At 26.5% G+C, this 12,056-nt stretch overlaps 1 protein-coding gene and 1 long non-coding RNA gene across 6 annotated transcripts in view; one reads left to right on the top strand and one right to left on the bottom strand.

Moving 5' to 3' along the window:
- LOC111641029 overlaps window positions 1–11,787 on the bottom strand; it is a 51,609-nt gene extending 39,822 nt beyond the window's left edge. For 4 of the 5 annotated variants that reach the window (XR_002759349.1, XR_002759348.1, XR_002759345.1 and 1 more), the window contains exons 1-3: window positions 11,414–11,787; window positions 11,208–11,260; window positions 5,102–5,170 (exon numbers count right to left, since the gene is read on the bottom strand). This is a non-coding gene — a long non-coding RNA (uncharacterized LOC111641029). The remainder of the gene's footprint in view (window positions 1–5,101; window positions 5,171–11,207; window positions 11,261–11,413) is intronic. The other variant, XR_002759347.1, reaches the window with a different exon arrangement.
- LOC111641028 (homeotic protein empty spiracles-like) overlaps window positions 1–12,056 on the top strand; it is a 29,901-nt gene that overhangs the window by 12,170 nt on the left and 5,675 nt on the right. Inside the window, exon 2 of the mRNA XM_023387132.1 lies at window positions 10,779–10,951. Within this exon, the coding sequence (XP_023242900.1) occupies window positions 10,779–10,951 (173 nt within the window). The remainder of the gene's footprint in view (window positions 1–10,778; window positions 10,952–12,056) is intronic.

Raw genomic sequence — 12,056 nt, forward strand, 5'->3', positions numbered from 1 at the left:
ATTATCCATTCCATTATTCTTGTGCATAAAAAATAATATATTTTATATTTATCAAGTTTTATTATTTAAAAAATAATTGTATGATGTTAGCCTGTGAAAGCCACTAAACGGTAAGTAACCCTCTGTCGAATTTAAACCCTAATTTCAGGGTATTTTTTTGATTTAAAAAATTATCGGTAATTTTGTAAATTTTTAATTATAAAGCTTACATAGAAGAAAGATAATAAAGATGATAAAAATGTATAAAGTGATAACTTAATTAAATATATTAAAAATAAATTAATTGAATATTTTAATCAAGAAAATTACAAAATTCGACGAAATGACCAACACGTGAAATGAATTGAAATTCTAGTAAACAATCGTTGTCATTGTTTTCCTAACACTTTGACATCCTTTTGTTAAACATTAGAAAAAAAAATAAAAATCCATTTTGTTGAGCAAAGTACGATTTCGTAAATTAAATCCAATTTATCANGCATTAAACACTAGGATAAAAGGGATAAAATAACAATTAATTATCTTTCGATTATATATCAGAAATTCAATTGATAAATCCACAAAATTTTCCTTTTTTTTTCTAACTGCATTTAAACTTCCTTTAAAATTCAATTAATTGCATGATATGGATGATTATTTATAAAATTTCTATAGGAAAAAATTAATATATATATACACGCCTATATCAATAAATAATGCATTCTATGTTATCCCACTTTTCTAATTTTATATCTTGTATAATTTGTAGTCGTAAATAACATAGAATTAAACACGAAAATAGAGGAAAAGATATTAATAAGATGGAGTTAAAATGGTTTTAAGAGAGATAAAAAAGCATTATTTTTTTTTTAGCAGACCATTGAACCTGTATCGAGCCATTAGTTGCGAGTTTAACATCGAATGAGCACGCAATGTCCCTTCTAACGATTCTACAACAAAATGATTTTCAGAATAAGAAAACCTGACGTCGGGGGGGACATTCTGCATGACGTCACGTGTCAACTTCCGCATGCTGTATATGCACGTGTATGCTCTCATCCGAAGAAAAGTTAATTTTTTTACACGCTTTTTAACAAGGAACATCTGTATGGAATCGTAGCTAAGCTATCAATTTTTCGCTCTTTTATCTCGAAGGAAACGATTTAAAAATCATCTAAAATTATGATTTTTCTTCAATTTAATCAAAATTTCATTAATAATTTATGAGTTCTAAGGGTGTATAATTATTTAATCTATCACTATTTCCCGCCAATTTGGCACGTATCAATCACATGATAACTTGGATAATTAGATATGAACTCGAGCTGAGCCGGATTTAACTCTTATCATTAAAGATAATAAAAGATTAATTATAATTTAATTGCTATCTATAAATAGATATTATCAAAAATTTTCTAAGAGTTTAATTTTTTTTTTACCCCTTAATTATTACAAGCTACACTGTTAACAATATATGAAAAAAAGAAGGAGCAAACATTTATTTTTTAATTTTTAAATTATTTAATGAAGATCTTTATCGATATTTTTATTATATTAAGAAATTTTATTATCCAAGTATGATAATGATTCGATTATTTTATAAACTTACACAATAATTAAAGGAATTTTATTGTTTTATAGCCTTAAAACCGCACGTTTTCATTGTAGCTTCTAGTGTGATTTTTTTAGAAAGTATGTGTTAGACATACTTAAAAAGGCTGCTTTACTTTTTACAAAATACAGTATGTTAGAAATACCTCAAGCTGTGTTTAGTAGAAGAGGTGTGTTACTAAAAGTTAACACAATTTTATAAATTAGTTACAAAGGTATGTGCTGTTTATAATTACAATAAGTTTCTACTTGACATAATAATACGAACATAATTTAAATAATTAAATATGATTTTTAATAAACAAAACATTAAATTATTACAATTTTTTTAATATTAAAGCTTACATTCGAAGACTTCTGTAAGTAACTTTAATACGTTACACGATAATAGCAGTGGTTTATAACTAATGAAAAACGTAACTTGTTAAACGTCGCACTCTTTATTAACGATAAACCACTACAAAATTCATAAATTAACTTAAAAAATAGGCAAATTAAACAACAAATTTGCTAAATTATCCCTCATTTTAGTAGTATTTTTCTCATTACTCTACTAGAACTAACGTTTCCTAAACGTTTAACACATTATCGTTAATAGTTAAGAGAAAAAGTAAACGTCTACAATTACAAAATCATTTAAATATTCAAGAAAAATTAAAGGAAAATAAGGTTTTAAAGCTGGAACACGTTTCGACTTGGCATGATAGTTATACTCCCTCTCTTTATGGTCATGCAAATGACCGTCTCATGATATTCCCACCCTTCATCTACTCAAGTAGTGGTGCATGAGTTCAATTTTCTTTACAACGTGACTTTAAGCAATTGACATTTTATCGTTTGAGTTAACTGCATAAGTCTCTAGTATAAAGTTACACGGCCTATTAACACAGGGAATTAGTTACTCGCTCACTGATTACTTCCAAACTATTTATTCTAGAATTTTATGTAGTGCATATGTGTTAAACTATACTGTATGCTTTAGAAAAACTGTAATATATACAGTTTTTTCTTAATTAATAGTAATATACGGGTGCAAATAGATTAGATTTTAATTTGTTTCCACGTATTGAATTAACTAAATCAATTTGCACTCATTAATTTAATTAAATTTTCTCTATAGTGTTAACTTTAATCTAGTTTTATTACTGTTTACAAGAGAATTTATTCGTGTTTTATGCATAAATTCGCTTCTAAAATTCCTCCAAAAATATACAGTATATTAATTAATAGGCCTATATTAATCGTAAAATTTTTATTTAAATATATTTCTGGCGGATTTTTAAGGTATTTAACTAAAAATTAATCTATTGTACTTCAATGTTGCTCTTGTTGGTGGTTTATTCAATTTTTGTAATTTTAAACAATAATTTTGGCCATTTGATAAAGATTTTTTAAAAATACTTTTTAAATTAATTGATTTTATAGTTTTATAATTTAATAAAAGCATTTTTAAATATGTATTTTTAATACGAAACACTAGAATGGCATCATTTCTATTGAAATTATTTAATGTATAATGTATTTTTTTTAATTTAATATATTTAATATATTTTTCTTTGAATTAAATTAAATAATTGTTTATAAATTCTAAAAAAATATCTAAATTTTATTTAAGTATCATAAAGTAGCATTAAACACTAGGATAAAAGGGATAAAATAACAATTAATTATCTTTCGATTATATATCAGAAATTCAATTGATAAATCCACAAAATTTTCCTTTTTTTTTCTAACTGCATTTAAACTTCCTTTAAAATTCAATTAATTGCATGATATGGATGATTATTTATAAAATTTCTATAGGAAAAAATTAATATATATATACACGCCTATATCAATAAATAATGCATTCTATGTTATCCCACTTTTCTAATTTTATATCTTGTATAATTTGTNATTTATTTATATAAATAAGTTCTAATTTTATATCTTGTATAATTTGTAGTCGTAAATAACATAGAATTAAACACGAAAATAGAGGAAAAGATATTAATAAGATGGAGTTAAAATGGTTTTAAGAGAGATAAAAAAGCATTATTTTTTTTTTAGCAGACCATTGAACCTGTATCGAGCCATTAGTTGCGAGTTTAACATCGAATGAGCACGCAATGTCCCTTCTAACGATTCTACAACAAAATGATTTTCAGAATAAGAAAACCTGACGTCGGGGGGGGGACATTCTGCATGACGTCACGTGTCAACTTCCGCATGCTGTATATGCACGTGTATGCTCTCATCCGAAGAAAAGTTCTCATTAGTTTACTAAGAAGAGGAACCAGTTCGTTCTCTTAATTCTATCTTAATGGGCGTAATGAAGGGGTCGTGTTATCGAAATAGACCTCGGGCAAACACGTTTTGGAGATTAGATGGGGGGCCTCTTTGCCATTTCTATCAAGTATCCTTGATGATATGGCACAAACACTCCGTAATTTGATACTCGCTCTTGTATAAATCTATTTTGTTCTACACATTCCGTACTGATTTATAAATAGTGCTTAATGGTAGTTTTCCACTTAGTTCGAGTTGAATATGTTTTAAATCGATTTATTATGCCTCAAATATTATATATAAATGAATATATTATCGATTTAATTAGCAGTTTACTTATTTTACATGATTTTTAAAAACAAATTATCTCAAAATCTACAAATGTTATTGCATTTCTCATATTAAAAATTACTAAGTTCTCCTCCATTCTTACCTCAAAAATCTATAAATGATGCTACTACTAATCATCTTAGCAATTTTTAAGGTAGAAGTAATAGCTTTCATAGATATTTTACGGTAGTTTAAAGGAGGGAAAAACTTAAAAATTATTAAGTTCCTCCTCCTTAAACTACCTTAAATTTTAATGTTACTACTCTCACGTTAAAAATTACTAAGTTCACGCCCTGATAATCGTGCAAATATTGATTTTTTAGTCAATAAATTCATAATCTTGTATTATATGAAGATTAAACTCTTGTTACTATGCTTTATGAGTGGTTACATCGCGTGCTTAAGTTAAATTAAAACAGCACGAAACTATTTAGGGCCCACTCATTAATAAAATGCAAGATGACATGCGATCTTCGCATTATAAGCTAATATAGCTTCTATAATTTGTTACTATTTGATGATAAAATCTGTTATTTTTAATTTTTTTAATTTTTTACATTATATATATACTATAAAAGCCCTAGATTAAGTTTTAAGGGCCCTTTTGAGTCATTTAATTTACTATCATTACTTTAAAGTATTTATTAATATTTTATTAAATAATTCACAAATATTCTGTAATTTGTTCGATAAATATTAATTTCAATTAAATAGATTTATTACTGTGGTGGTTTCCTGTATAATAGATCAGTAGTTTAAGTATGTTTATTATATTTTAAGTATGTATAGTAGTCTATAAAATATTTAAATGTTAAATATGAAGAAAAATAAAAGAAACGTCTTTATTTACGCGTTTAACACCAAAATTAACTTTAAATTATTTTTAAAATTGAATATATTGTTTCTAACTTACCCAATAAGCAACAAAAAATCACCTATTCTCTTCTTAATTCTTATTTTTTTCTCAATTCTTATAATAAAGCTTAAAATGAATTAAATATATTTATAAATAATGGTTCTGACATATTAAATTCAAAATAAAATGGCTCGTAAATGATTAAAAAAAAAAAGTCAATATCAGTATCAAAGACCATCTAAAGAGCTATTATTAAATTAAATCTTAAAATTTTCTATAAAATATAATAAATATGACTCTTTTTTTATTTTAAAAACAATTAAAAACCTATTTAATATATATTAATCATATATGCCTTATATATAAATTGCTATGCTTATATAGGCACTTATACCTTGTTACAAAATACGTATAGGTCTAATGCAGTTTTAGATAGGCCTACATGAAACCTGGGCCTCGTGGTTTTAGTATCTTCAGACACCATATAGGCTATATAGGCTATATATATATGCACGTCGATGCTTAGTCTAGTACTAAGTTAGGATCCTATATTTTGTCATTATCAAATACTGTACAATAATACCCACTTTGCAAAGGATCCTATACAGACTTATATAGTATGTCTATAGTCTAGAGAGCATGTATGTATCTATGCATTGATCTATACATAGTCTATACAAAATGCTCTTTTTTTAAATAAACTTTATCGCTAATTTTATGAAAATGTTAATATTACTTTTAATTTCTTTTAATTATTATTAATTGAAATTCATTTCCTTCAGACACTGTCTAACGGAAAGAATATAACTTTTATATACTTCACTTCTTTATATAAATTAAAATTTCATATACTTTTGTTTCAACAAACTTATAATAACCTTAATAAAGGTAAAAATTAAAAACTTTTAAACAAAAATAAATGTTTATTTTATAAATCCTTATGATATCAATAGTTATTTAATCATAACTTTACGGCTAAATCAATGCTTTATATGTATATAAACTGTATAAATTATAGTAGTTTAGATATTTTTTAAAAGCTTTCAGTAATAAAAACCCTAAAATTTGTATTTTTAATTAGTTTATTTTATTAAAATCAGGACAATTCGAGGAGCGTATAATATATTTCACATACAACACAGAAATATAATTAAACATTCCTAGAAAAATTACCCTTTGTTTAAAGCTATTTATTTTAAAACACAATTAATTATATTTTCAAACAATTTCTTTATCTTTGAAAATGTAGCCTTAGGCCCTACAAACACTAGCCTAAAGCAATTATCATTTAAAAATTCATTTTATTGAAATTTTACACACGAAATTCGAACAAGTGTGTGTTTGTATGTGTGGAATATAGCGTATATATTATAATCTTTCCGTTCTTATCTCTCGTAAAGTTTAAGGAATTTTTATAAAATAAATTAAGTTAAAAACACATTTACAATGTATTGTTTTAAATGTGTTCGTAAATATATATATATATATATAATATAAAATAGTTTCCTTTATTCGTACAAATATATATAAATGCAACTAGAGCAACGTCATAAAAGGGTATTATTATTATTATTATTGTTTGATTTCTATAGTAAGAGATTCGCTACAAAGATTTCTTTTTTTAATGGTCAAACAAATGCCATAGTGTTATTTGAAAGTAGCTGAAGAAGGTCTGAAGAGGAATAAAATCTCATTCAATCCCTTCTCACGTCATCACACAATCCTTCTTTCACCTGCAGTAAAAATCTCCTAACAATTAGAAAACCGAGATTAGAGCGATAAGAATTTAAGAATTCCTTAGAGATTTCCTGGTCTGTAAGCAATTTGTGCACTTTATAAGAGAGATCTTTTATAACCTGACGGGAAAAATTAAAGAATTGCTTATTTAGAAACTAGGGTGTGTCGAAAACTGTTAAAAGTATATATAATTCTTACCCCCCTCTTTCTTAGTTGTCGCCGTTTTTCTTGATATGAATTGTAGCTGTCACCTGTATGTCTATCTCTTGTCGACAGGTGTGGCCTGGTGACCGCTCGTGCTATATAAGTACATCCTACCTGCTGTCTATCTTCTGGGGCGGAGTCTGATTTTTCGAATATGTGAGGTCTACGTTTGTTTCCAAATGTCCACTTATATGCACGACACATCTTTTTTTATGAAACTAATTAAAATTCTTACCTTTAAGAATGTTTTATTTTGTATTAGATCCAAAATAACTGAACTTTTAAACTCATTTTAACACCTTCAACATCTTCCGATCAATTTGAAGAGTTCTAGATATATATATATATATATATATATATAGACCTAGTTTATAATACTGACATTTTAATCCCAAGTTCTTATGTCCGCTTTTATCAGAATTATTAATTTAAATATCGAATAATTACAATTATTCTATATTATGCACATAAAAGTGTAGAGATAAGAATGACTTTAGATGATAAACGTGCACGAAAATAGCATGTTTATCGCCTAATGTAAGGTATGGCTTATATAACTGATTTAATTTAAACATTATTGTCGCTCAGAGCCTGGTTTAGACTCATTGTGGCCCCAAGCTATAATATATAAGAGGCTCTTCCACAACCAAATAATAAATTTTAAAGCATGAGGCCCTAAACTGTATCCTCGTAGTTGAGGCCCTGAGCTGTAGCTTACAGATCTATAAAAAGGAACAAACTCAGAGTGTGCTCCTTTTTCATACGTCTACTATCATCGCTGCTGATTAAGGGGTGTTTATATTCAAGGATCTCCAAGGGATGCGCGCGCTATTTATTCACCGCGCGGCTGTCTCAAACCTCATTTTCTGTAATATTTATGATAGGTTTGGCCTTCTTTTTTACTCCCGTTTTATTTCGTTATCAATATATGTTATGTAAATAAGTTCTTCGTTTTATACTGTTTTTCTCAAATATACTACATTTGTTTTTACATTTCCAGTCAATTTTCTGCAGACTTGCATTTATACATCGTTGTGTATAGATTTTTGTTTATTGTAGTGTGTAGATTAATCAATGTGTATAGTTTTTGAATATAGTATACAGAATTTAATGTAGATTTGTATAAATTGTATATAGATTACTACATAATGTATAAGTTTGTGTATAAGTATAGTATATACAATTTAGTGTATAGAGTAGTGTTGTACATATGTATTTAATGTACAGTTCACTGATAGATTAGTATATATGTTTGTGTATAGTGTTAACTTAAATTTATTTTTGAATTATGGAACTTTTTTACATTACATACTCAGAGCTAAATGTTCACTTCTCTTTACAAATAAGATACATAAATTAAAATAACTGCATATTATTTATGAAGAGTAATATAAATCTAGATATAAAATTATCTTACAAAAATTGAAAACATGAATATTTACAATTCTCAAGCTTATTAACAAGTTAGAAATCTTTGAGTTAATTAAAGTAATTCAAAAAAATTCTGTTTCATGGGTTTCTAATAAACTTAATAATATCATCCATGTTTTGATTAGAATTATGCTTTNATTGTTTCTGCGATTCGACAATGTTGTAGAATTTTAAATTATCCGCATAACCGCACTAAATATAACAATGAAATGTTTAATAAATCACGCAGCAATTTAACGTTCTATAAGAGAATCACACAATCACGTCCATCACGAGGTAAAGTCACGTCAAAGCCTGAAGGAGGAGTGTTGTATAAGTCACGAATAACCTTTGGTGGATGTCTGACAGGCCTTTAAAGATAATTAACAACAGAAACACTTAATTATGTGGTTGTTGTTTAACTCGTACACTAAATATAGACTGACTTCTGACGTTGACTTTTTCAAGGACATGAAAAATGGAAGCAAAACCTATGAGCATTAACTTTAAATTGAGTTACAAAGATGAAATATTCGTATATAACAGCTAAGAATTTAATTTTTATTTCTTAAATATATGTATAAATGTATAATTAATTAATACAGCCATCAATTTTAATAGGATTTCTCGAATATTTTTTCTTAAAAAAATTTTGACATTCATAGCAAAACGTCAGTAAGAATACATTAAAGTTACAAGAGTAACCAATGTCAGAGGACTCCACCCCAGTAGAAGGACTCTGCCAACTGTCTAATACATTATTTTTCATATAGGTCTAATTAATCACACCCAGCAAAAGGGAGGTTAGTAAAGTCACTTGGCTCTGTTGGCCCTCACTATCTGTGCCTCAACTCTAATCTATGTCTAAACTAAACTTTATATATGGGCCTTTTGATTAAATTTTTTGGCCCCGAAGTCATAAGTATTCCTAATAAATTCACTTATAGGCCTTCGCCTCTCAGTGTAATTTCTATATATATATTTCTGTCTATTAAAATAAAATATTATTAATTTTATTCGAGTAAAAACAGGAAAAACCATAATCTGTAATTGAGCATTATATCATCTTCCTGGAATTTTTTAAATTATTGATCATAATTCACGTCATACAGTGTAATAATATGGAAATTACAGGCCTCAATACATAGTTTACTCAGTTAACAACGTTACATGATTTAGCTCGTATTTTTGTAATAATTAAATTAAAACAAAAAAAGAATTATTACGGATTAAACAATATATTTTAAATGCAAATGTTTATTAAATAATTTAAAAAGTAGTGTTAGGTAAGATGTACGAATACCAAGTTTCTAGTTTCAAGAGACTTTTGTTGCTCAACATGCTCAAAATAAGAAAGAAATTTGTATAAAATATCAGACCAAGATAGGCCCAAAAAACTGCCCTTCTCTATCTTGGCCTGAACATTATAAGAGTCGGCGTAGAGTAAATTTTGGCCTAAATACCAACCCAAAATCGAATCTTTTGTGTAAAAAACAAGAATATTATATGAATTAATCTTTTGATTATTAGTAATAAATCTGTTTTAATGGTTTTATTAGTGTGCTTTTATAGCGTTGGGAGCCCACATTTTTGACGTAGAAGAAGAGAAATGCAGAGAAGTGAAATTTACTTGACATTTCTTTCCAAGTTTTGGATATAAGAAGTGTCAAGTAAATCTTCCACAAAGCATAGAGATCACAAATATATTTACCAGGAAAATAAAAGATAAATTTGACTTCATGTTTTAAAAAATCTAAGAAAATTTTTAAATTTTGTCATTAATGATCTTCTTAAAGCTCAATTTTTAACAGGATTAATGAGATTCGGGATAGACAAATAACAGCAGAATTATATATTAATGTTTATTATAACTTTATAAAACCTCATTATGTAAAAGTAAATGTTCCATTGTAGATTAACTCCGCCTTTTCTTACTGAATTTACTAAGAATAGATTATTTATTAAGATAAGTTTAGTTTAAGTTTACTTAAAACAATAGAATATAATAAAAATAAAAAATAAATAAATGAGTAATTACATAAATGTAATTTGAACTAAATCTTATTATTATGTACAGTACTTTAATAACTATTAGAAGTAAACCTTGAAGGGAAGGGACGATTCAAAATATGATACAATGCTAACTTATATACAGAAGAGTACAACATAACAGGTTTAGTTGCTTCTTGTATTTAATTCTATAAATACAGCAGATATACTGTATTTAGAAAAATGTATTTATAGATAAAATGGAAAAAAATGCACGGTTATAAATTATAGCTTGAAACGAACTATATATTTAGTTTATGTATAATTCAGTTGCTATAACTTATAAACAGTTGATAATTATTGTAATTAATAGAATTTTCTTCAATTGACATAGGTCCAGATGGATCCAGTTTTCTGCTTCACCCGTTCAGAAAGCCAAAGAGGATCAGGACCGCATTTTCACCTTCTCAGTTATTGAAATTAGAACACGCATTCGAAAAGAATCACTACGTGGTAGGAGCCGAAAGAAAACAGTTGGCTCAGACTTTAAGCTTAACTGAAACGCAGGTGAGTACCTAACGGGTGTGGTCACCAGTATTTAGCAATGATATGGCCTAGGGGATAATTTGTTGTGGGTGTGTTTGGTGTTAAATTGAAAGGCGGGCAAGAAAAAGGATAATGAACGGGGTTACACGGAAGTTCTTACAAAACAGTTCAATAAGAATAAATCTGTCTTTCAATACTTACCCATCAAACACCTGAAAAGGAAAAATATATGACTAAACTTGATAAAAATATTAAGGATAAAACAATAATTACTTACATCATATCATTTTTTCCTTGTGTGCTTCTCAGAAAATTAATACAACCAGCGCCCTAAATGATACCAAAGAATATAATTAATATTTTAAATCGATAATTATAGTAATTAAATTTTTAAATATTTATAATATTATCAATTAGAAAGATAACTTTTGAGTTCTAGATCAATATATATATATAAGTTATATATTATAGAAATGAAGTTACCTGTATAATTAAATCATGTCATTTAATTCACGACGTTAGTAAAGAGTTTTCAGTTAGGAAATTTTTGAAAATAATTCTGTCAATCCATCAACAAGATTTTTTTTTCTTTCTTTCTTTCAAATTGACATTATCTAGAACGATGCTAACAAGCTGTTTAAGTAGAACGAATATACATATATGTTCGATAAACTGTCACTTTATTGACAACATTCAAGATCGATAGATTTGTTGCCTGAAGAAATAATAGCCACTTCGAATAATTAATAAAGAAATGTCAGTATTCATTATAGATAAATCGTGGTTTAAAAATATATATATATCAGTTAAACTATTCTTCTATTCAAATTAATTATGTAATATAGACTATAATCAGTTTTTTTATTTAGAATAGCCTTTTAAATTTTAATTAAAGTCTTACGTAAATTTTAAATTTCATAAATAGCCTTATACAATATATAGTCATTTAAATAAACAGATTTTTAAAATCTAAAATGTAGTCTCATGTAAATTATAAAAATTTTAAGTATTAGCCTTAAGTTTAGTCTTTCAAATTATAAATTTTAAATGTAAGTTTATATAAAATCTAAACTTTATATTTAGCTTTATTTACAGCTTCTTAAATTGTACTGAAAATGAAAAATTT

The sequence above is a fragment of the Centruroides sculpturatus genome, unplaced genomic scaffold (genome assembly GCF_000671375.1).
Source record: "Centruroides sculpturatus isolate CEXI.00-Female unplaced genomic scaffold, Cexi_2.0 scaffold1245, whole genome shotgun sequence".
In the NCBI taxonomy this organism is placed as follows: Eukaryota; Metazoa; Arthropoda; class Arachnida; order Scorpiones; family Buthidae; genus Centruroides; species Centruroides sculpturatus.